The sequence below is a fragment of the Sapajus apella genome, unplaced genomic scaffold, assembly GCF_009761245.1.
Source record: "Sapajus apella isolate SASKATOON/1434 unplaced genomic scaffold, GSC_monkey_1.0 scaffold17, whole genome shotgun sequence".
In the NCBI taxonomy this organism is placed as follows: Eukaryota; Metazoa; Chordata; class Mammalia; order Primates; family Cebidae; genus Sapajus; species Sapajus apella.
In genome coordinates, this window is record NW_022436957.1 from 13,920,021 (window position 1) to 13,947,426 (window position 27,406).

At 40.0% G+C, this 27,406-nt stretch overlaps 1 protein-coding gene across 1 annotated transcript in view; it reads right to left on the minus strand.

The window, feature by feature from the left end:
- The window catches only part of BEND2 (BEN domain containing 2), a 59,898-nt gene that overhangs the window by 8,952 nt on the left and 23,540 nt on the right, over positions 1–27,406 (minus strand). Inside the window, 2 exon segments of the mRNA XM_032285841.1 lie at positions 840–980; positions 18,370–18,477. Of these exon segments, the coding sequence (XP_032141732.1) occupies positions 840–980; positions 18,370–18,477 (249 nt within the window).

Below are 27,406 nucleotides of genomic sequence, written 5' to 3' on the forward strand. Positions count from 1 at the left end.
CTATCTAGCCCTTCACAGAAAAGGTCTCCTGACCCCTGTTCTAGGACATTAACAAGAAATACGCTGCTTAGAAGTTGAAACAAAAATGAACTAACTATAAAATATTTGGAACGGTTACCCTTAGAAGCCACAGAGCTTGGGGGCCCCTCATCTCTGCCACTGTGGCTTGGCAGGCAGTACAGTGGACTGGTAAGAAACATGAGCTTTAGGCCAGGCACGGTGGCTCATGCTTGTAATCCTAGCACCTTGGAAGGCTGAGGCAGCAGATCACTTGAGGCCAGGCATTCCAGGCCAGCCTGGCCAAAATGGCAAAACCCCATCTCTACTGAAAATCCAAAAATTAGCTGGGCATGGTGGTGCATGCTTGTAATTCCAGCTACTTGGGAGGCTAAGGCAGGAGAATCACTTGAACCTGGTAGGCAGAGGTTGCAGTGAGCCAAGATCATGCCACTGCACTCCAGGCTAGGCAACAGAACAAGACTCCACCTCAAAAAAAAAAAAAAAGAAAAGAAAAAGCAAGATGAATTTTAAAGTCAGAGAAAACTAGGGCAGAGCTCCAGAAGTCCTACTCACCAGCTCTGTGACCTTGGGGATGGGAGTAATAAAAGTGTCAACACCATGGAGTCATTATGGGTATAAGTGGAGAAGAGGCATGCCAATTGTTCAGCACAGTGCCTTGCATGTAATACACATTTAATAAACATTAGTCATCGTTCTGAGTATCACCTCAAACCTGTCCTTAAAATAGGAAACACACAACTTCTACTGTCTTGCATCAAGGAAGTGGAAGAATGTAGCTCAAATAGTGGCACTTATAATGTGTGTCATTTCAAACTCACCATACTTGGGAAGGATACAGACAGATGATGAAGATGAATCCTGGCCACGGTCACTGTCCAATAAAGTTGAGCAATCCATTGTGTTGAGGCTGTTTTCCATGCCAGTGTCTACTTTTACCAAAATGTCTAGAGGTAACCGTACTGAAAGAAAAGAACTCTCAACTGAGAATTCTACACCCAGCAAAACTGTTTTTCAGGTACAGAGGGGAAATACACTCTCAGACAAAAAAAACTAAAAATATTTGTTGCCAGCAGACCTACTCTTTATTTTTTTTAGACTCTGTTGCTCACGCTGGAGTGCAACAGCATGATCTCAGTTCACTGCAACCTCCACCCTCTAGGTTCAAGCAATTCTCATGCCTCAGTCTTCTAAGTCACCAGAACTACAGGTGCCCACCACCACACCTAGCTAATTTTTGTAATTTTAGTAGACATAGGGTTTCGACATGTTGGCCAGGCTGGTCTTGAACTTCTGACCTCAAGTGATCCACCTGCCTCCAAAGTGCTAGAGATCTACTCTTAAAGAATGGCTAAAGGAAGATCTTCAAACAAAAAGGTTATGACAATAGAAGGAATAGTGGCAATAAGAAAGGAAGAATAGAAAAATGCATGTGGAGAAATAAGCATGTGGAGAAATGGAACAGCCACACTGCAAAACAATTACTATATTTGTAATTATAATTACTATTATTGTAATTATTTTTATAATTTAAAATATGGTAATTAATTGTAGCTTTGTTTAAATAAATTGCCAAACTGTCAATCTTATTTCTCTGAGTTAAGCACCTAAGAGTGAAATTGATGGAAATTTCACTCTTAGGCATTCAACCCAGCGAAATAAGAGCTCATGTTGACACAAAAACATGTACATGAGTATCCTCAGCAGCTTTATTTGTGATAGCCAAAAACCTGAAAACTGCCCAAGTGTCCTTCAATAGGTGAATGGTTAAAGAAACTGGTAAATCCATACCACAGAATATTATTCAGCAATAAAAATGAAGAATAGAAAGAGCAGAAAGATGGGCAATACAAAACCATCATGAGTTCTCTAAATCATATGGAATGACTGAAACAAAAATGAAAACACCATCTGATACCTATGACAATGATATTTAAAGGTGGGGAGAGCAAAGGAACCTAAGTGGAATTAAAGTTTAAACACTTCATTCTAAGTGGTAAAATGTTAATTCCAAAAGGCAGTGATAAGTCACATATGTATACAGTAACACTCAGAGCAACTACTAGGAAAACTGCACAAAGCAATATACTCAAAAACAAACAAATCAAGATGGAATACTTAAATTGTTCAAGTAACTCACAGGAAAGCAAGAAAAAGAAAAGGAGAATGAGAAACAGAGAAAAGAAATAGAAAAATAATAAAATAGAAGGCTTAAACCCTGTATCAATAATTACCTTAAATGCAAATGATCTAAACACACCTATTAAGTAGCAGCAATTGGCAAAACAAGACCCTCAATTGCCAGGTAGTGTTAATGAAAACAAAACAAAACAAAAAAAACCAACAAGACCCAACTATATGCTCTTTATAAGAAACTCTACAAATTCAATAACCTAAGTAGGTTAAAAGTAAAAGAATGAAAAATATATACCATGTGATATGGTTTGGATTTGTATCCCTGCCTAAACCTCATGTTAAATTGGAGGAGGGGCCTGCTGGGAGGTAACTGAATAATGTGGGCAGATTTCCCCCTTGCTGTCCTCATGAGACTGCGTGAGTTCTGAGATCTGATGGTTTAGAAGTGTGTGGCACTTCCCCATTTGCGCTCCCTCGCGCGCTCTCTCTCTCTCTCTCTCTTTCTCTCCTGCTACCGTGTGAAGAAGGTGCTTGCTTCCCCTTCACCTTCTGCCATGAAGGTAAATTTCCTGAGGTTTCTCAGTCATGCTTCCTGTTAAGGCTGTGGAACTATGGGTCAATTAAACACCTTTTCTTCATAAATTACCCAGCCTCAGGTACTTCTTTATAGCAGTGTGAAAATGGACTAGTGCACCATGCAAAGTTAATCCAAAAAAAGAAAACAGAGTGGCTATATTGATATCAGATCAAAAAAACAGACTTCAGGGCATAGAAAGTTACTGAGACAAATAAGGACACTACATAACAATAAAAGGGTTAACCCCCAGGAAAATATAATGATCCTCAATATGTTCACACCAATCAAAAGTGTCTCAAAATATATAAGGCAAAAACTTGAAAGAGTAGAAAGGAAAAATAGACAAATCCACAATTATATTGAGGACCTCAACACCCACCTCTCAGCAACTGACAGAACCACCAGACAGAGGCCAGGCACAAGGGGCTCATGCCCATAATCCCAGCACTTTGGGAGGCTGAGATGGGCAGATCACCTGAGGTCAGGAGTTGGAGATGAGCCTGGCCAACACGGTGAAATCCCATCTCTACTAAAAATACAAAAATTAGCCAGGCGTGGTGGTGCATGCCTGTAGTCCCAGCTACTCAGGAGGCTGAGGCCCCAGAATCACTTGAATCTAGGAGTCAGAGGTTGCAGTGAGCCAAGATCATGCCAATGCACTCCAGCCTGGGTGAAACAGCGAGACTCTGTCTCAAAAAAAAAAAAGAACAACCAGACAGAAAACCAGCAAGGACTAAGAAGACCTGAATAACATACAACCAACCAACACGATTTTCATTATAGAACATTTCACCTAATAAAAGCATAATACACTTTTTTTTTTCAAATGCCTATGGAACATTCACCAAGATAGACCACATCCTGAGCCAGAGGAAAAAACCTCAATAAATCTAAAAGAATTGAAATCATATAGAGTATATTTTCTGACCACAGTGGAACCAAACTAGAAATCAGTAACAGACAAGAGAAAAATCTATAAACACTTGGAAATTAAACAGCAAACTCCTAAATAATCCATGTGTCAAAGAGAAGTCTCCAAGAAAATTTAAAAATACACAGGGCACGGCTCAGGAGCAAGATGGCCTAATAGAAGCCTTCACTGGTTGTTCTCCACACAAGAGCACCAAATTTAATAACTATCTACAAAAAAAAGCATCTTAATAAGAACGAAAATCATCTCATGTCTCTGCTCAGCCACAGTGGGATAAGGCACCAAGTGGACCCTTGGGGGCCCCTGATTCCAGGCCTTGGCTCTTAGATGGCATTTCTGGCCCTGCCCTGGGCCAGAGGGGAACCCACTGCCCTGAAGGGTGAGTCCCAGGCCTGGCAGCATTCACCACAAGTTGAGCGAACAGCAGTGGTGGCCTGGCAGTACCCGTCATGGGCCTGTGGCAGTGATGGCCACAAAGAGAGACTTCTCTGCTTGTAGATAGGGGAGGGAAGAGTAGGAAGGACTTTGTCTTGTGGCTTGGGTGCCAGCTCAGCCACAGTAGAACAGAGTACCAGGTAGATTCCTAAGGTCTGTAGCTCCAGGCCTTGGTTTCTGACTGGCCCCTCTGGACTCACCCAGGGATACGGGGAACTCACTGTCCTGAAGGGAAGGACACAAGCCTGACTGGCTTTACCACCTACTGATTGTAGAGACTGAGGGCCTTGAGCAAACATATGCTGTAGCCAGGTAGTGGTTACAGCAAGCCTCAGGCAAGACTCAGGGCTCTACTGGTTTCAGGTCTGACCCAGAACTGTTCCAGCGGTGGTGGCCACAGGGGTGTTTGTGTTACCCTTCCCCCAGCTCCAGGCAGCTCAGCATAGAGAGAGACTCCTTTGTTTGGGAGAACATAAAGGAAGAGGCTGGGCACAGTGGCTCACTCCCAGCACTTTGGGAGGCTGAGGTGGGCAGATCACCTGAAGTCAGGAGTTCCAGACCAGCCTGGCCAACATGGTGAAGCCCTGTCTCTACTAAAAATACAAAAGTTAGCCGGGCATGGTGATGCACACCTGTAATCCCAGCTACCTGGGAGGCTGAGGCAAGAGAATTGCTTGAACCCAGGGAGTGGAGATTGCAGTGAGCTGAGATCGCACCACTGCACTCCAGCCTGGGCAACAGAGTGAGACTCTGTCTCAAAAAAAGAACAAGAGTCTCTGCCTGGTAATCCAGAGAATTCTTCTGGATCTTAACCAAGATCACCAAGGTGGCACCTCTACAAGTCTTCAAGAGCCATTGGGTTACTTGACTTGGGGTGCCCCCTGATGCAGATACAACTTCAGTGACCAAAAACTTAGATAACAACACCCAAGTCCCTTTGAATACCCAGAAAGCCTTTCCAAGAAGGATGGCACAAGTAAGCCCAGACTGCAAAGACAACAATAAATATCTAACTCTTCAATGCCCAGACAGATGAATATCCACAAGCATCAACTCCATCCAGGAACACATGACCTCACCAAATGAATGAAATAAGGCACCAGGGACCAATCCCAGAGAAACAGAGATATCTCACCTTTTCAACACAGAATTCAAAATAGCTGTTTTGAGGAAACTCAAAGAAATTCAAGATAACACAGAGAAGGAATTCAGAATTCTATCAGAGTTTAACAAAGAGACTGAAATTAAAAGTATCAAGCAGAAATTCTGAAGTTGAAAAATGTGGTTGACATCCTGAAGAATGCATCAGGGTCTCTTACTAGCAGAACTGGTCAAGCAGAAGAAAGAATTAGTGAGCTTGAAGACAAGCTATTTGAAAACACAAAGGAGACAAAAGAAAAAAGAATGAAGCATGTCTACAAGATCTAGAAAACAGCCTCAAAAAGGCAAATATAAGAGTTATTGGCCTTAAAGAGGACATAGAGAGAGAGATGGGGTAGAATATTTATTCAAAAAGATTGGCTGGGCCAAGCGTGGTGGCTCATGCCTGTAATCCCAGCACTTTGGGAGGCTGAGGTGGGCAGATCATCTGAGGTCAGGAGTTCGAGGCCACTCTGGCCAACATAGTGAAACCCCGTCTCTACTAAAAATACAGAAATTAGCCAGGCATGGTGGCAGATGCCTATAGTCCCAGCTACTCAGGAAGCTGAGGCAGGAGAATCGCTTGAACCCGGGAGCAGATACTGCGGTGAGCCAAGATTGTGCCACTGCACTCCAGCCTAGGCAACAGAGGGAAACTCTGTCTCAAAAAAAAAAAAAAAAACAAAAAAAAGATTGGATGGGTGGCAGTGGCTCATGCCTATAATCCTAGCACTTCGGAAGGCCAAGGTGGGCAGATTACCTGAGCTCAGGAGTTCAAGACCAGCCTGGGCAACATGGCAAAACCCTGTTTCTACTAAAAATACAAAAAATTAGCCAAGCGTGGTGGCATGTGCCTGTAATCCCAGCTACTTGGGAGGCTGAGGCATGAGAATCATGTGAACCCAGGAGGCAGAGGTTGCAGTGAGCTGAGATCACACCACTGTACTCCAACCTAGGCGACAGAGCAAGACTCTCAAAAAATTTTTTTAAAAAAAGATAATAGAAATTGGGGGTTTGATCCAAGACGGCCGATTAGGAGCAGCTCAGGAATGCAGCTCTCAGTGAAAGCGCAGAGGGTGAGTGGACACCACATTTCCAGATTGATTTTTATTGCCCACAGACCAGGAGATTCCCAGGCAGAGGAGCCCCAAGGGTCGCCAGCATGGCGCAGCTACTTTGCCGGCGCCCCGGGGCGGTGGTTCTCCATACAAAATACAGGGATCCAGGCATCGTTTTAGCTGGCGATTGGAGATCCAGGAAGGCAGAGTCACCCATTCATCTGATTAAAAAGGGAACTGAAATAGAGAGCCAGGCCAGGAGATTCCCAGGCAAAAAAACGCCAAAAATCTCAGCGCCACTGTTTCAGCCGGCACAGTTGGTCGCTGCATGGGAAATCACACAGATCCCGGTGCCTTTTCAACAGGCGACTGGAATACCTGGGAGAGAGTCGACCGCTCAACTAAAAAAAGAGGCTCTGAGGCAGGGAGCCAGGTGATCAGGCTCAGCTGGTACCACCCCCACAAAAAAACAGCAATTGGAAACACTCTGGGTTGAGAGTTTAACAGCAAGCACAGCTAAACCCGGGAAGATCCAGCTCTGTGGGGAAGAGGCGTCTGCCATTACCGAGGCACTCCACCAATATGAAGGTAGTCAGCCATTGCTGAGGCAGCCCGCCGTTGCCAAGGCAACCCGCCATTACAGAGAAAGTCTGCCATTACAGAGGTGGGCCAGCTTTGCCGAGGCAGTTCTAACTACACCTATATAAACAGGACTGCAGGGAAGTTCACACAGCAGCTGGGCGGAGCCGACAGCAGTTCAGCAAAGCCTCTGCAGGCAGACAGTGACTACGCTGCCTCCTCGCTAGGCAGGGCAGCCCTGATAAAAAGGCAGCAGCACAATGGAAACTCACAAATAAAGCCCTAACTCCCCAGGACAGAACACCTGGGGAATAAATAAAAGGGGTTTATGAGTTCTGCTGCAGCAGACTTAAACGTACCTGCCCAGCAGCTCTAAATGAAAAAGGGAGCTCACAGCTCAGCACTTGAGCTCCTATAAAGGACAGACAGTCTCCTCAAGCAGCTCCCTAACCCCCGTATATCCAAAGAGTCACCTCATAAAGGAGAGATCAGACTGACATTTGGTGGGTATCCTTCTGGGACAAAGATAGCAGAAGAAGAAAGTGGCAGCAATCCTTACTGTTCTGCAGATGCTGCAGGCAATCCCCAGGCAAACAGGGCCTGGAGTGGACCTCAGCAGTCCTACAGCAGAGGGGACAGACTGTTAGAAGGAAAACAAAGAAACAGAAGGAAATACCTTCATGATCAACAAACTGGACGTCCACTCAGAGACCCAATATGAAAGTCAACAACGACAAAGACAACAGGTGAATAAATCCACAAAGATGGGAAGAAACCAGTGCAAAAAGGATGAAAACACTGGAAACCAGAACGCCTCTCCTCCTACAAGGGATCACAACTCCTCACCAGCAAGGGAGCAAGGCTGGATGGAGAATGAGTGTGATGAATTGACAGAATCAGGCTTCAGAAGCTGGGTAATAAGAAACTTCTGTGAGCTAAAAGAACATGTTCTAACCCAATGCAAAGAAACTAAAAACCTTGAAAAAAGATTTGATGAAATGCTAATGAGAACAGACAACTTAGAGAAGAATATAAGTGAACTGATGGAGCTGAAAAACACAACACAAGAACTTCACGAAGCATGCACAAGTTTAAACAGCCGAATTTACCAAGCAGAAGAAAGGATATCAGAGGTCGAAGATCAACTCAATGAAATAAAATGAGAAGGCAAGATTAGAGAAAAAAGGACAAAAGAAATGAACAAAGTTTCCAAGAAATATGGGACTATGTGAAAAGACCTAATCTACGTTTGATAGGTGTACCTGAATATGACAGAGAGAATGAATCCAAGCTGGAAAATACTCTTCAGGATATCATCCAGGAAAACTTCCCCAACCTAGCAAGGCAGGCAAATATTCAAGTCCAGGAAATACAGAGAACACCACAAAGATATTCCTCAAGAAGAGCAACCCCAAGGCACATAATCGTCAGATTCACCAGGGTTGAAATGAAGGAGAAAATGCTAAGGGCAGCCAGAGAGAAAGGTCAGGTTACCCACAAATGGAAGCCCATCAGACTCACCACAGATCTCTCAGCAGAAACCCTACAAGCCAGAAGAGAGTGGGGGCCAATATTCAACATCCTTAAAGAAAAGAACTTTCAACCCAGAATTTCATATCCAGCCAAACTAAGCTTCATAAGTGAAAGAAAAATAAAATCATTTGCGAACAATCAAGTACTCAGAGATTTCATCACCACCAGGCCTGCTTTACAACAGCTCCTGAAAGAGGCACTAAACATAGAAAGGAACAACCAGTACCAGCCACTCCAAAAATATACCAAATGGTAAAGAGCATCAACACAATGAAGAAACTGCATCAACTAACGGGCAAAACAGCCAGCTAGCATCAAAATGGCAGTATCAAATTCACACATAACAATATTAACCCTAAATGTAAATGGGCTAAATGCCCCAATCAAAAGACACAGACTGGAAAATTGGATAAAAACCCAAAACCCATCGGTGTGCTGTATCCAGGAAACCCATCTCACATGCAAGCATACACAAAGGCTCAAAATAAAGGGATGGAGGAAGATTTACCAAGCAAATGGAGGGCAAAAAAAAACAGGAGTTGCAATTCTCATCTCTGATAAAACAGACTTTAAACCAACAAAGATCAAAAGAGACAAAGAAGGGCATTACATAATGGTAAAAGGATCAATGAAACAAGAAGAGCTAATGATCCTAAATATATAAGCACTCAATACAGGAGCACCCAGATACATAAGGCAAGTTCTTAATGACTTACAAAGAGACTTAGACTCCCACACAATAATAGTGGGAGACTTTAACACCCCATTGTCAATATTAGACAGATTAACAAGACAGAAAATTAACAAGAATATCCAGGACTTGAACTCAGACCCGGACCAAGCAAACCTAATAGACATTTACAGAACTCTCCACCCCAAATCCACAGAATACACATTCTTCTCAGCACCATATCACACCTACTCTAAAAGTGACCACATAATTGGAAGTAAATCACTCCTCAGCAAATGCAAAAGAATGGAAATCATAACAAACAGTCTCTCAGACCACAGTGCAATCAAGTTAGAACTGAGAATTCAGAAACTAACTCAGAACCGCACAGCTTCATGGAAACTGAACAACCGGCTCTTGAATGTGGACTGGATCAAGAATGAAATGAAGGCAGAAATAAAGATGTTCTTCAAAACCAACGAGAATGAAGACACAACATACCAGAATCTCTGGGACACATTTCAAGCAGTCTCTAGAGGAAAATATATAGCAATAAATGCCCACATGAGAAGCAAGAAGAGATCTAAAATCGACACCCTATCATCAAAATTGAAAGAGCTAGAGGAGCAAGATCAAAAAAACTCAAAACCTAGCAGAAGACAAGAAATAACCAAGATCAGAGCAGAACTGAAGGAGATAGAGACACAAAAAAACCCTTCAAAAAAATCAATAAATCCAGGAGCCGGTTTTTTTTGAAAAGATCAACAAAATAGACCACTAGCCAGATTAATAAAAAATAAAAGAGAGAATAATCAAATAGATGCAATAAAAAATGATAAAGGGGATATCACCACAGATTCCACAGAAATTCAAACCATCAACAGAAATTATTACAAACAACTCTATGCACATAAACTAGTAAACCTGGAAGAAATGGATAAATTCCTGGACACTTGCATACTCCCAAGCCTAAACGAGGAAGAAGTCAAAACCCTGAATAGACCAATAACAAGGGCTGAACTTGAGGCAGCAATTAAGAGCCTACCACCCAAAAAAAAGCCCAGGTCCAGATGGGTTCACAGCCAAATTCTACCAGACATACAAGGAGGAGCTTGTACTATTCCTTCTGAAACTATTCCAAATAATCCAAAAAGAGGGAATCCTTCCCAAATCATTTTATGAGACCAACATCATCCTGATACCAAAACCTGGCAGAGACTCAGCAAGAAAAGAAAACTTCAGGCCAATATCCATGACGAACATAGATGCAAAAATCTTCAATAAAATACTGGCAAGCCAATTGCAACAGCACATCAAAAAGCTTATCCACCATGATCAAGTAGGATTCATCCTGGGGATGCAGGGCTGGTTCAACATACACAAATCTATAAACGTAATTCACCACATAAACAGAATCAAAGACAAAAACCACATGATTATCTCAATAGATGCAGAGAAAGCCTTTGACAAAATTCAACAGCCCTTTATGCTAAAAACCCTCAATAAACTAGGTATTGACGGAACGTATCTCAAAATAATAAAAGATATTTATGACAAACCAACAGCCAATATCATACTGAATGAGCAAAAACTGGAAGCATTCCCTTTGAAATCTGGCACTAGACAAGGATGCCCTCTCTCACCACTCCTATTCAATATAGTACTGGAAGTTCTAGCCAGAGCAATCAGGCAAGAAAAAGAAATAAAGGGTATTCAAGTAGGAAAGGAGGAAGTCAAATTGTCTCTATTTGCAGATGACATGATTGTATATCTAGAAGACCCCATTGTCTCAGCCCAAAATCTCCTGAAACTGATAAGCAACTTCAGCAAATCTCAGGATACAAAATCAATGTGCAAAAATCACAAGCATTCCTATGCACCAATAACAGACTTAAACAGAGCCAAATCAAGAACGAACTGCCATTCACAATTGCCACAAAGAGAATAAAATACCTAGGAATACAACTAACAAGGAACATAAAGGACCTCTTCAAGGAGAACTACAATCCACTACTCAACAAAGTAAGAGAGGACACAAACAGATGGAGAAACATTCCATGTTCATGGTTAGGAAGGATCAATATCATGAAAATGGTCATACTGCCCAAAGTAATTTATAGATTCAACGCTATCCCCATCAAGCTACCAATGACCTTCTTCGCAGAACTGGAAAAAAAACACCTTAAACTTCATATGGAACTAAAAGAGAGCCCGCATAGCCAAGTCAATTCTAAGCAAAAAGAACAAAGCGGGCGGCATCACACTACCAGACTTCAAACTATACTACAAGGCTACAGTAATCAAAACAGCATGGTACTGGTACCAAAACAGAGATACAAACCAATGGAACAGAACAGAGGCCTCGGAGGCAACACGACATATCTACAACCATCCGATCTTTGACAAACCTGACAAAAACAAGCAATGGGGAAAGGATTCCCTGTTTAATAAATGGTGTTGGGAAAACTGGCCAGCCATGTGCAGAAAGCAGAAACTGGACCCCTTCCTGACACCTTACACTAAAATTAACTCTTAAACATAAGACCTAACACCATAAAAACCCTAGAAGAAAATCTAGGCAAAACCATTCAGGACATAGGTGTAGGCAAGGACTTCATGACCAAAACACCAAAAGCATTGGCAACAAAAGACAAAATAGACAAATGGGACCTAATCAAACTCCACAAGCTTCTGCACAGCAAAAGAAACAGTCATTAGAGTGAATCGGTAACCAACAGTATGGAAAAAAATTTTTGCAGTCTACCCATCTGACAAAGGGCTGATATCCAGAATTTACAAAGAACTAAAACAGATTTACAAGAAAAAAACTAACAAGCCCATTCAAAAGTGGGAAAAGGATATGAACAGACACTTTACAAAAGAAGACATACGTGAGGCCAACAAACATATGAAAAAATGCTCATCATCACTGGTCATTAGAGAAATGCAAATCAAAACTACATTGAGATACCATCTCATGCCAGTTAGAATGGTGATCATTAAAAATTCTGGAGACAACAGATGCTGGAGAAGATGTGGAGAAATAGGAACACTTTTACACTGTTGGTGGGAGTGTGAATTAGTTCAACCATTGTGGAAGACAGTGTGGTGATTCCTCAAGGACCTAGAAATAGAAATTCCATTTGACCCAGCAATCCCATTACTGGGTATATATCCAAAGGATTATAAATTGTTCTACTATAAGGACACATGCACACAAATGTTCATTGCAGCACTGTTTACAATAGCAAAGACCTGGAACCAACCCAAATGCCCATCGATGATAGGCTGGACAGGGAAAATGTGGCACATATACACCATGGAATATTATGCAGCCATCAAAAATGATGAGTTCGTGTCCTTTGTAGGGACATGGATGAACCTGGAAACCATCATTCTCAGGAAACTGACACAAGAACAGATAATCAAACACCACATGTTCTCACTCATAGGCGGGTGTTGAACAATTAGAACACATGGACACAGGGAGGGGAGCATCACACACTGGGGTCTGTCAGGGGGAAATAGGGGAGGGACAGCAGGGGCGTGGGGAGTTGGGGAGAGATAGCATGGGGAGAAATGCTAGATATAGGTGAAGGGGAGGAAGGCAGCAAATCACGCTGCCATGTGTGTACCTATGCAACAATCTTGCATGTTCATCACATGTACCCCAAAACCTAAAATGCAATTAAAAAAAAGAAAAAAAAGGTAATAACAGAGAACTTTCCAAACCTAGAGAAAGATACCAATATCCAAGTACAAGGTTATAGAACACCAAGCAGATTTCACAAAGAAGACTACCTCAAGACATTTAACAATCATACTCTCAAACGTCACGGATTACAAAAGGATCCTAAAAGCAGCAGGAGAAAAGAAACAAACAACATACAAAGACCTCCAATACAACTAGCAACAGACTTTTCAGTGGAAATCTTATAGGCCAGGAGAGTGTGCCATGACATATTTAAAGTGCTGAAGGAAAAAAATTTTATCCTAGAATAGTATATCTGGTAAAAAATACCCTTCAAACATGAAGAAGAAATAAAGACTTCCCAGGCAAACAAAAGCTGACAGATTTCATCAACACCAGACCTATCCTATAAAAAATGCTAAAGGGAGTTCTTCAATCTGAAAGAAGACATTAATTACCAATAATAAATCATCTGAAGGTAAAAAATTCACTGGTAATAACAATACATACAATATTAAAACCCTGTAATTGTGGTGTGTAAAATACTCTTTAAGTAGAAAGACTAAATGATGAACCAATCAAAAATAATAACTACAACAACTTTTCAAGACATAGACAGTACAGGCTGGGAGTGGTGGTTGACACCTGTAATCCCAACACTTTGGGAGGATGAGGTGGGCAGATCACCTGAGGTCAGGAGTTTGAGACCAGCCTGGCCAACATGGTGAAACCCCGACTCTACTAAAATTACAAAATTAGCCAGGTGTGGTGGCGGGCACTGGTAATCCCAGCTACTTAGGAGGCTGGGGCAGGAGAATTGCTGGAACCCAAGAGGCAGAGGTTGCAGTAAGCCAAAATCACACCATTGCACTCCAGCCTGGGTGAAAAGAGTGAAACTCTGTCAAAAAAAAGAAAAAAAAAAAAAACATAGTACAATAAGACATAACAAGTTGTCATTAGTTTAAAATAATGGGTTATAAGACAGTATTTGCAAACCTCATGGTAATCTCAAAGCAAAAAACATACGATGGGGCTGGGCATGGTGGCTCATGCCTGTAATTCCAGTACTTTGGGAGGCCAAGCTGGGAGGATCGCTTGAGCCCAGAAATTCAAGAAAAGTTCAGCCTTGGAAACATGGCAAAACCCCACCTCTACAAAAAATACAAAAAATTATCTGGGTGTGGTGGCATGTGCCTGTGGTCCAAGCTATCTGGGAGGCTGAGGTGGGAAGATCACTTGAGCCTGGGAAGTCAAGGGTGCAGTGAACCAAGATCGTGCCAGCCTGGGCAACAGAGCAAGACCCTGTCTTAAAAAAAAAAAAAAAAAGATACAATGTATACACAACAAATAAAAAGCAAGAAATTAAATCATGTCACCAGAAAAAATTACCCTCACTAAAAGGAAGACAGGAAGGAAGGAAAGAAGGAAGACAAGACCAAAAAACAACCAGAAAACAAATAACAAAATGGCAGGAATAAGTCCCAACTTATCAATAAAATAATTGAATGTAAATGGACTAAACTCTCCAATCAAAAGATAGAGTGGTTGAATGGATAAAAAAGCAAGAAACAATGATCTGTGGTGTACAAGAAGCACACTTCATCTGTAAAGATACACTGAAAATAAAGGGATGGAAAAAGATATTCCATGCCAATGGAAACCAAAAAAGAGTAGGAGTAGCTGTTTCTATATCAAACAAATTAGATTTCAAGACAAAAACTATAAGAAGAAACAAAGGAGATCATTACACAATGATAAAGGGGTCAATTTAACAGAAGGATATAACAATTGTAAATCTCTATGTACCCAGCACTGCTGCACTCACATATATAAAGCAAATATTATTAGAACTAAAGAGAGACACAGGCCACAATACAATAATAGCTGGAGACTTCAACACTTCACTTTCAGCATTGGACAGATCATTCAGATAGAATATCAACAAAGAAACATCAGATTTAATCTGTACTATAGACCAAATGAATCTAATAGATATGAACATTTCACAGATACATTGAATATATATTCTGCAGCTGTTCTGTAAATATGTATTAACATTTCTCCTCAGCACATAAATCATTCTGAAGGACTGATCATATGTTAAGTCATAAAATAAGTCTGAAAACATTCAAAATAATTGAAAATTATTCCATTTCAAGCATCTTCTCTGACTACAATGGAATAAAGCCAGAAATCAGTAATGAGGAATTTTGGAAAATATACAAATACATGAAAATTAAACAATATGTTCTAAATGACCAGTGGTAAATAGTAAATGAATGGTCAATGAAGAAATTAAGAGGGAAATTGAAAAAAATCTTGAAACAAATGATAATAGAAACACAACATACCAAAACCTATGGGATAGAGCAAAAGCAGTACTAAGTGCCTACATCCAAAAAAGAAGAAAAACTTCAAATAAATAACCTAATGCATGCACACAATATGTCATGATTATATCATTTCTGTTGTTTATAGGCCACCCAGTTTATGATATTTTGTTTTAGCAGCCTAAACAGAGTATGACAAGGGGTCTCAATTGGGCACTGTATGTATATGGTTTATTTGTTAAGCTGACTGGTGGGTGTATGGGTTTTTGATGTTATTGTCTATACCTTTCTGTGTCTAAAATATTTCCAGATTAAAAAATAAAAGTATGCAATGGAGTTTGTAAAAATAAATAAATAAATAACCTAATGATGTATCTTAAAGAATTAGAAAAGCAAGAGCAAACCAAACCCAGAATTAGAAGAAAATAATAATGAAGATCAGAGCAGAAGTAAAAGAATTTAAAATAAAGAAAGCAATACAAAAGATCAAATGAAAGAAAAAGTCGCTTTTCTGAAGACAGATAAAATTGGCAAATCTTCAAGCCACACTAAGAAAAAGAGACAAGACCCAAATAAATAAAACCAGAGATTAAAAAGGAGACATTACAACTGATACTGCAGAAATTCAAAGGGATCATTAGTGGCTACCATGAGCAACTGCATGCCAACAAACTGGAAAATCTAGAGGAAATGTATAAATTCCTAGACACATATACCTACCAAGTTTGAATCACGGAGAAATCTGAAACCTGAACAGACAAATAACAAGTAATGAGACTGAAGTCAAAATAGAATTCTCCTAGTAAAGAAAAGCTCAAGACCAATGGCTTCACTGCTGAATTCTACCAAACATTTAAAGAATTAATACCAATCCTCCTCAAACTATTCCAAAAAATAGAGGAGGAAAGAATACTTCCAAACTCTTGTATGAGGCCAGTATTACCCTGATACCAAAACTAGACAAAGACACATCAAAAAAAGAAAACTACAGGCCAATATCTCTGATAAGCACTGATGCAAAAACCCTTAACAAAATACTAGGAAACAGAATTCAACATTACATTAAAAAGATCAGCCAGATGCAGTGACTCAGGCCTGTAATCCCAGCACTTTGGAGGACCAAGGCAGGCATATCATGAGGTCAGGAGTTCAAGACCAGCTTGGCCAGCATGGTGAAAGCCCATCTCTACTAAAAATACAAAAAATTAGCAGGGCATGGTGGCACATGCCTGCAGTCCTAGCTACTCAGGAGGCTGAGGCAGGAGAACTGCTTGAACGCGGGAGAGGGAGGTTGCAGTGAGCCGAGATTGCGCCACTGCACTCCAACCTAGGTGACAGAATGAGGCTCTGTCTCAAAAAATAAATAAATAAATAAAAGATCATTCATGGATAACCATGGGGTCTCATGCCTGTAATCCTAGTACTTTGGGATGCCGAGGCGGGAAGACTGTTTGAGCCCAGAAGATTGAGACCAGCCCGGGCAATATAAAAATTTTGTCTCTACAAAAAAAAAAAAAAATTTAAATTAACCAGGAAGATTGTGCATGCCTGCAGTCCCAGCTACTTGGGAGGCTAAGGTGGAAGGATCATTTGAGCTTGGGAGGTTGAGGCTGCAGTGAGCCATGATCATGCCACTACACTCCAGTCTAGGTGACAGAGTGAGACTGTCTCAAAAAGATCATTCATCATGACCAAGTGAGATTTGTCCCAGGGATTCAAGAATGGTTCAACATATACAAATCAGTCAATGTGATACATGACATGAACAGAATAAAGGACAAATATTGTATCATCATTTCAATTAAGTAACTCTCAAAACATAAGCATAAAAAAACAAACATTACTGTAAGATAAGAACAGATATTTTAAAGAGGATACTCAGATAGAAAATTAACCCATGAAGAATCATACATCATATCAAAAGGCAAATGCATATTAAACCCTCAATGAATTATTACCATATACCTATCAGAATGGCTAAGTTAAAAAAATGTAAACATACCAAATGCTGGTAAGAATGCAGAGAAACTGAATCGCTCATACACTGCTGATGGGAATGTAAAATGGCACAGCCACTTTGGAAATAGCTGACAGTTTCTTATAAAACTATACATGTGATTACTATACTATGCAGCAGTTAATTGTACTCTTGGGCATTTATCACAGAAAAATGAAAATGTTATGTTCACACAAAACCCTGTACTCTGGTGCTCATAGCAGCTTTACTTGCAATAGCCAAAAACAACAATCTAAATGTCCTTCAGTGGGTGACAAACCATGATACATCCATACCATGAAATAATACTCAACAATAAAAAGGAAGGAACTTCTGATGTATACAAAAACGTGTATGAATCTCCAGGGAATTATGCTATGTGGAAAAAAGGCAATCCCAAAAGGTTAAATGGTATATCAGTCCAATGGTATATCAGTCCATTCTTTTCTCTTTTTTTAATTGTACTTTAGGTTCTGGGGTACATCTGCAGATCATGCAGGATTGTTGCATAGGTACACACATGGCAATGTGGTTTGCTGCCTCCATCCCCCCCGTCACCTACATCTGGCATTTCTCCCCATGTTATCCCTCCCCAACCTCCCCACCCCCCCACTGTCCCTCCCTCAGCCCCCCGCAACAGACCCCAGTGTGTGATGCTCCCCACCCTATGTCCCTGTGTTCTCATTGTTCAACACCCGCCTATGAGTGAGAATATGTGGTGTTTGATTTTCTTACAATGACAAAATTATAAAAAGGGAGAACATACTAGTAGTTGTATGGGTTAAAGATGAAAAGAAGATGAAAAGATAGGCCAGGGAGAGAATGACATGAAGGAGTGGATATGGTTATAAAAAGGCAGTAAGAGAGTTCCTGGAAGCCATGGGACAGTTCTGCATCATGACTAGATAGTTAGGTTTATTTATGACTCAATATAGATGTCATAAAATTCCAGACAGCTAAATACACTGACACACACACACACACTCTCTCTCACTCTCTCTCTCTCTCTGTCTCTCTCCCTCCCTCTCTCTCTCTCTCTCTCTCTCACACACACACACACTCAAACACACACAAATGAATACATGAAAAGCTGAGGACATCTGAATAGACCTGGTGATTGCATCAATGTCAAAATCCTAGTTGTGCTATATTTTATTATGTTTGTGTAAAATAGTACTATTGGGGGAAACTGGGTAAGGGTACACAAGATCTCTCTGTATTCTTTCAATCTAGATTAAAGAGTGCTACTTGTAACATGTATCATTTCAAACTCACCAAATTCGGGAGTGAGGCAGGCAGATGCTGAAGCATCATCTTGGTCACAGTTATTTTTCATAACAGTTGAGTAGCTCATTGTCCCAGAACTCATTTGTGAGCCAGATTCTGTTTTGAATAACATTTCAATATGTAAAACATTTTCTAGTGCTGAAAGACAAGAAATCTCATCCATGTTTTTTATATCAGGCAAAACTATCCTTGAGGAATAAATGAAAAATAAAGACATTCTCAGACAAAGAAAAACTTTAAAAAGTGGTCACTGGCTGACTTACCCTTAAAGAACGACTAAAGGAAGATCTTCAAACTGAAAGGATATGATGAAGGAAGGAATCTTGCAGCATCAGGAAGGAAAAAAGAACAAGAGAAAGAGCAGAAATATGGACGTGGAGAAACTAGGTCACTCACATGTTGCTGGTGAGGGTAGAAAATGGTATAGTCACTCTGGAAAACAACTTGGCAGTATTTTATAAAACTAAACATACAATTACCATAGGAACCAGCAACTGCACTCTTGGGCAGTATCTCAGAGAAATGAAAACTTGTGTTCACATAAAAGCTGTATGGTATGTGAGTGTTCACAGCAGCTTTACTTCTAATAGCCAAAACCAGGAAACAACCCAGATGTCTTTCAATGCTTGAAAAGATAAACAAACCATGGTACATCTATACCATGGAATAGTACTCAGCAATAAAAAAGAAGGAACCATTTGGGGGCTTCCCTGTGGTAGAGAATACATGAACCTAAACATATGATAAAAGACGAACTAAAGCACACAAATACACATGCACACAAATAAATACAAAGTAAAATTGGGAACATCTCAATAATATCTGTAGAAGGTATCATGTCAATATCCTGTTTGTGATAATTTCCTATAGTTTTGCAAGATGTTACCATTGGGAAAAAGTGATAATAGAAACACAGATTTCTCTGTATTATTTATTATAACTGCATGTGTAGCTAAATTTTTCTGAAAATAAAAACTTTAATTAGAAAAAGCTACCAATATCTTGCACTGTGGATGCTAATGAACCTAGATGAAATAGTGCTACATATAACAAGTATTACTGCAAACTCACCTAAATTGCAAGGGACACGATGAAATAATGAGGGAACATTCTGGTGACTGTCGTTTTGTAATAAAGGTTGGTAATTTGTTTTCGCAGACCTCTTTCCTGAGCTGGTTTGTGCTTTTCCCAATGTTTCTATAAATAAAATATTTCAAATACTGAAAGACAAGAAATCTCAACCATGAATTCTACATCAGGCAAAAGTATCCTTCAAAGACATTCTCACATGAGGGAAAACTAAAGTATTTGTCACTAGCTCACATACACTTAAAGAATGGCTAAAGGAAAATCATCAAACAGAAAAGAATGATGAAAAAGCAAATCTTGGAGCATCAAAAAGGAAGAAAAAACAATGAAAGCAGAAGAAATATGCATGTGGAGAAACTGGATCATTCATACAAAATTGGTGAGAATGTAAAATGATACAGTCTCTCTGGAACACCATTTGGCAGTCTCTTATAAAACTAAAAGTGCAATTACTATACAACCAAGCCTTTGCCCTCTTGGACATTTATCCAAGAGAAATCAAAACTTATATTTACACAAAAACCTGTACATCAATGGTCATCACAACTTTACTATCTTCCAATGAGTGAATGAATAAGCCAACTGTGAAACATCCATACCATGGAATAGTACCCACAATAAAAAATAAGGACCACTCATACATCCAGCCGGTCGGACGAATGTCCAGGGAATTATGTGCTGAGGCAGGTGTGGTTATAAAAGAGCAAGATGCGCTGGGCATGGTGGCTCACGCCTGTAATCCCAGCACTTTAGGAAGCCAAGGCAGGTGGATCACTTGAGGCCAGGAGTTGGAGACCAGCCTGGCCAACATAGTGAAACCCCATCCCTACACAAACTACAAAAAAAAAAAAAAAAAAATCAGCCAGATCCGGGCACAGTGGCTCATGCCTGTAATCTTAGCAATTTGGGAGGCCAAAGCAGGCAGATCACTGGAGGCCAGGAGTTCAAGACCAGCCTGGCTAACACAGTGAAACCCTGTCTCTACCAAAAAATATAAAAATTAGCTTGGCATGGTGGCATGTGCCTGTAATCCCAGCTACTCAGGAGGCTAAGGCACAAGAATCGCTTGAACCCAGGAGGCGGAGGTTGCAGTAAGCCAAGATCACACCACTGGACTTCAGCCTGGGCAACAGACGGAGACTGTCTCAAAAAAAAAGAAAAGAAAAAGAGTAAAATGAAGCATCTTGGTAATCATGGAAATGTGCATCTTGATCATGACAGTGACAATCAAACTGACTCATGTGACCAAACTGGGTAGAACTAAATACACACAAATAAATCAATACAATTAAGTGGGAGATCTCAATAAGATGTGTGGATAATATCAATGACAATATTCTGGTTGTGATGTTCTATTACAGTTTTGCAAGATGTTTGTTGGGAGGAATAGGTAAAGTGGAAGGAGTATTTCTCTGCATTATTTCTTACAACTACATGTATATCTTAAATTACCACAAAATTAAAATTTTAGTTTGAAAAAAAGCTACCACTGGTTTTACATTAAGGATCTTGATGGATATGGATTAAACAGTGCTACTAGTAACATGTATCATTTCAAACTCACCAAACTTGGAAGGAATGGAAAGCGATAAAGAGGCATTACCTTGGCTACAGCTCCTTCCTGATGAAGTTGGGTAATTTACTGTCTGAGTATTGTTTTTCACATTGGTTCCTGCTGTTTCTGGTGTTTCTGTAAGTATAACTTTTTCAAATACTGAAAGATAAGAACTCTCAACTATAAATTTTATACTGAGTGAAACTGTCCTTCAGGAAAGAATGAAAAATAAAGACATCCTCACAAAATGGAAAACTAAAGGAATTTGTCCCTCACAGATTTACCCTTAAAAAATGGCTATAGGAAAATCTTCAAACAGAAAAGATACTACAAGAGAAGAAAATCTCTGAGCCTCAGGAAGGAAGAAATAATAATGGAAAGATCAGAAATACAGATGTGGAGAAACTGGATCACTTATACATTGCTGTTGGAAATATACAATAGCACAGCCTCTCTGGGAAACTGTTTGGCAGTTTCTTATAAAACTAAACATGCTATTACCATAAGACTCAGCAACTGTTCTCTTGGCATTCATGACAGAGAAATGAAAACTTATATTTACCCAAAAACCAGTACACAGTACATGAATGTTCAAAGTGGCTTTACTTGTAATATCCAAAAATCGAAAGAAAAAAACAGATGTCCTTCAATAAGGTGAATGGTTTAAAAAAAAATTGTTCCTATCTGTACCATGGAAAGGAAGGAACTATTCATCAATAGAAAAGAAGAAACTACTGAGAAATGAAAACTTACATTTATACAAAAATGCATACATGAAGATTCATAGCAGCTTTACACCCAATAGACAAAAAATAGAAATAAAATAAAAACACAAAAGACCCACCAGACGTCCCTCAGCAGGTGAATGGTTGAACAAAACACAGTATATCTATCCCATGCAATACTATTCAGCAATAGGAATAAACTATTAATAGAAAAAAATCCTGGATGAGTTTCTAGGAAATTAAGCTGAGTGAAAAAAAGCCAATTCCAAATATGATTCCACTTATATAACAATTGAAAGAGACAAAATTATAGAGATAGAGAAAAGATCAATGGAAGTCAGGAGTTAGGGATGGGTCATGGGGTGTTAGGTAAGGGTGACCTGAAAGAGTTGGTATGGTTATCAAAGGTAACACAACAGTGCCTCGTGCTGATGGAAATGATCTCTACTTTGACTGTGGTGGTAGGCACACAAACCTACTTATGGAATAAAGCTGCATAGTACTAAATACACATACACATACAAATAAATACAAGTAAAATAGGACATGTCTATAAGATCTGTGGCTGTATTAATGTAAATATCCTGGTTGTAATATTTTTGTTAAATATAACTATTGGGGGAAGTTAGGGGAAGGGTAGTCAGGATTTCTTATATCTGTGTGTGATTCTGAACTATCTCAATATGAAAAGTTTAATTTGTAAAAACCTATCACTAAGAATTAATATTAAGAATGTTGATGAATCTAGATGAGAGAGCTGCTTGTGACACGTATCATTTCAAAATCACCAAAATTAGGAGTGACAGGAAGATTTGAAGAGGCCAGATTTGGGGCACTCATATTTCCCAATAAAGCTGGATAATACACTGTCTGAGAGTTATTTTCCACATTGGTTCCTATTGTTCCCAGCATGTCAATAAGTATAATTTTCTCAACTATTGAAAGAAAAGAATGCTCAGTCATAAATTCTACATGAGGCAAAACTATCCTTCTGGAAAAAAAGGTAAAGACAAGACATTTCTCAAACAAAAGAAAACTAAAAGAATCTGTCCCTAGCCGACTTACCCATATAAAAGGTTAAAGGAAAATCTTCAGGCCTGGTGCAGTGGCTCATGCCTACAATCCCAGTACTTAGGGAGGCAGAGCAGGTGGATTCCCTGAGCCCAGAAGTTCGAGACCAGCATGGACAACATGAGACCCCACCTCTATAAAAAAAATTTTTTAATTAGCCAGGAGTGGTAGCAAGTACCTGTAGCCCCAGCTGAGTTGGGAGGCTGAGGGAGGGTCACCTGAGCCCACGAGGTGGAGGCTGCAGTGAGCCATGATTGCACAACTGCACTCCAGCCTAGATGACAGAGCGAGAAGAAGGAAAGGAAGGGAGGGGAGGGGAGGGGAGGGGAGGAAAAGGAAGGGAAGGGAGGAAGTCTTTAAACAGAAACAATATGATAAAAGAAGGAATCCTGGAGCATTAGGAAGATCAGGAAGGAAGAAAGACTTGATAGAAAGATCAGAAATATAGACCAGGAACAGTGGCTCGAGCCTGTAATCCCAGCACTTTGGGAGGCCAAGGTGGGTGGATCAAATGATGTCAGGATTTCAAGACCAGCCTAGTCAATGTGGCAAAACCCTGTTTCTACTAAAAATACAAAAATTCACCAGGTGTGGTGGTGGGCGCCTGTAATCCCAGCTACTTGGGAGGCTGAGGCAGAAGAATTGCTTGAACCTGGGAGGTGGAGTTTGCAGTGAGCCGAGATCACACCACTGCACTCCAGCCTGGATGACAGAGTGAGATTCCATCTCAATTTAAAAAAAAAAAAAGAAAAGAAAAGAAAGATCAAAAATATAAATATGGAAAAACTTGATCACCCATACATGTAAAGCCTTTCTGGAAAAATGTTTGGCAGTTTCTTGTAAAATTAAACATGCTAGTACCTTAAGACCCAGTAACTGTGCTCTTGACATGCTTGACAGAGAAATGAAAGCTTATATTTATCCAAAAACCAGTACAGGAATGTTCAGAGCAGTGTACTCCTAATACCAAAGAGTGGAGTAGGAGGAAATAATGTCCTTCAATTGGTAAATGGTTAAAAGAAACTATTGTATGTCCAAACCATGGAAGACTATCAGAAAAAAAAGAGGAACAACTGATACACACAACGCCCTGTATAAGTCTTTAGGGAATCATACTGATGGAAAAAAATTACATGCCATAAGATTCCCTTTATATAACACTCTTAAAGTGACAAAATTATAGAGGCTAGGGTTTGCCAGGGGTTAGGGAACACTCAGTGGGGAAGGAAAGGGTGACCTGAGAGAGGTGGGGGTGGTTATAAAAGATGAGGCAGACTGGTGGTGATGGAAATGTTCTATGTCTTGACTGTGGTAGTAAGAATCAAACCTATTCATGAAACAAATTTGCACAGAAAGAAATAGAGATACATACACAGATTATAATAAGTAAAACTGGAGATATCTCAATTGCATCTGTGTATCAATGTCAATATCCTGGTTGTGTTAATTTACTATAGTTTTATAAAATGGTATTGTTGGGAGAAAAGGATAAAACATAAAGAGGATCATTTCTATTATTTCTTACAAATACATATGAATCTAAAATTATTTCAAAATAAAAATGGCTAGGCACAGTGGCTCATGCCTGTGATCCCAGCACTTTGGGAGGACAAGGCAGGAGGACCACTTAAGGCCAGGAATTTGAGACCAGCCTGGCCAACATGGTGAAACCTTGTCTCTACTAAAGATACAAAAATTAGCTGGGCATGGTGGCATGCCCTATAGTCCCAGATACTCAGGAGGCTGAGGCAAGAGAACCTCTTGAACCAGGAGGCAGAGACTGCAATGAGCCAAGTCCACTCCAGCCTGGGTGACAGAGTGAGACTCAATCTCAAAAAAATAATTTTTTTAAAAAAAGTTTAATTTTTAAAATGAGCTACAGCTAGCTTGCATTAAGGATGTTGATCTATCCAGATTCAATTGTTTCACCTGCAATGCAGCATCTGAAACTCACCAAAATTAGGTGGGAGGCAGGCAAGTGAAGAGGAAGAACATGAGCCACTACCATTTCCCAAAGAAGTTGGGCAATTCGTTGTCTCAGGGTTGTTTTCCAGCCTGGTTTCTTCAATTATTGGCATACCTACAGAAAGAACATTTCTTAAGTGCTTAAGAACTCTCAACCATGAATTTACACATAGTGAAATTCTCTTTGAGTAATGATATGGTTTGGCTGTGTCCCAACGCAAATCTCAACTTGAATTGTATCTCCCAGAATTCCCACATGTTGTGGAAGGGACCCAGGAAGAGGTAATTGAATCATGGGGGCCAGTTTTTCCCATGCTATTCTCATGATAGTGAGTAAGTCTCATGAGATCTGATGAGTTTATCAGGGGTTTCCACTTTTGCTTCTTCCTCATTTTCTCTTGCTGCCACCATGTAAGAAGGGCCTTTCACCTCCTGTCATGATTCTGAGGCCTCCCCAGCCATGTGGAACTGTAAGTCCAATCAAACCCTTTTTTGTTCTCAGTTTTGGGTATGTCTTTATCAGCAGCATGAAAATGAACTAATACAAATAATGAACAGGCAATAAGGACATCCTCATATGAAGGAAAATTAGGATTACTTATCCCTCATAGACTTGCCCTTAAAGAAAGGATAAAGGAAAATATTTATGCAGAAAGGATGTGCTTTTTAAAAATGGATCTTTGGGCATCAGGAAGAAAGAAAGAACAGAAAGAGCAGAATGCATGCAGAGAAACTGGACCACTCAGGTGTTACTGGTGAGGAGATAAAATGATACAGCCCTTCTGAAAAAAAAATTTTAGCATTTTCTTATAAAACTAAACATGGAGTACCATATGACCCAAAATTGCATGAAAACTTATCTTTACACAAAAACCAGTACATAAATGTTCATAGAGCTTTACCTGTATTGGCCAAAAATAGAAAATACCTCAGCTGTCATCCAATTACATACTGTAACACTCTCTTAATATAATATTCTTGAAGTGACAAAATTATAAACAGAGAACAGATCAGTAGTTACCAGGTGTTAGGGAGGGGGCAGGTTGGAAGGAAAGGGTGACATGAGGAAAGTGAATGTGATTATCAAAGGGCAAGATGAGGCATCCTTGCAGTGATAGAAACATTCTGTCTTCACTGGCGGTAGACATTAAAACTACCTATGCTAAAACTGCAAAAAACTAAATACACACACACAAATTAATTACAAGTAAACCTAGGGACATCAATTGACATTGATATACTCCGTAGAGTATATCAATGTCAGTATCTTGGATGTGATCATTTACTATAATTTTAAAGATGTTATCATTTGGGGAAAATGGCTAAAAAGCATAAACAGGATCTCTCTGCATTATTTCTTACAACTGTGTGTGAATCTAAAATTATCTCAAACTAAAAAGTTTAATTTGGAAAGAGTCACACTAGCTAACATTAAAAATACTGGTGAATCACAAAGATTAAACAGTGCTATTTGTAATATTTATCATTTCTTTCCTTTTTTTTTTTTTTAAGACAGAGTTTCGCTCTTGTTGCCCAGACTGGAGTTAAGTGGTGCAATCTCAGCTCACTGCATCCTCCCGGGCTCAAGTTATTCTCCTGCCTCAGCCTCCCAAGTAGCTGGGATTATAGACGCCTGCCACCATGCCTGGCTAATTTTTTGTATTTTTGGTAGAGATGGGGTTTCACCATGTTGGTCAGGCTGGTCTAAAACTCCTGACGTCAGGTGATCCACCTGGCTCAGCCTCCCAAAGTGCTGGGATTACAGGCGTGAGCCACCACATCCAGCAGTATAGGGAGGAATGAAGACAGATGAAGAGACAGTATTTTGGCCACTGTAATTTCCCATTAAAGTTGGGTAATTCACTGTCTCAGTGCTGTTTTTATTGCTGGTTGCTGGTCTTCCTGGCATTTCTATAATAAAAAGTTTTCAAGAGCTGTAACACAAGAACTTTACCCACAAATTCTATACCAAGCAAAATCATCCTTCAAGAAAGAAAGAAAAACAGACATTCACACACAAGGGAAAACAAAAAGAATTTGTCCCCAGTAGACTTACCCTTAAAGAAAGGTTAAAGAACAATCGTCAATCAAAAAAAGAAAATGATGAAAGAAGGAATCCTGGAGCATCAGGAAGAAAGAACAAAAGAAAGAGCAGAAATATGCATTCAGATAAACTAGATCACCCATATATAGCTGGCAGGAATGTCAGATGGTACAGCTCCCCCTGGAAAATAGTTAGGCAGCTTCTCATAAAACTAAACATGTATATATCCAAACTCATCACACTGGGTATATTAAATATGTGCAGTTTTTAACTTATCAATTGCTAGGTTTGAATGTATCCTCTCCAAAATTCAAGTGTTGATCACAAAATTCAATGTGATCGTATTAACAAATGGGGCCTTTAAGAGATGATTAAACTATGAGGGCTCCTCCCCCATGAATGGGATGAAGGCCCTTATAAAAGAGGCTTCACGCAGTATTTTGAAATCTTGCCCTTCTACCTTCTGCCATGTGAGGACACAGCGTTCCTCTCTTGTAGAGGATGCAGCCCTCACCAGACAGGCAAACCTGCTGGCACCTTGCCCTTGAACTTCCCAGCCTCCAGAACTGTGAGAAA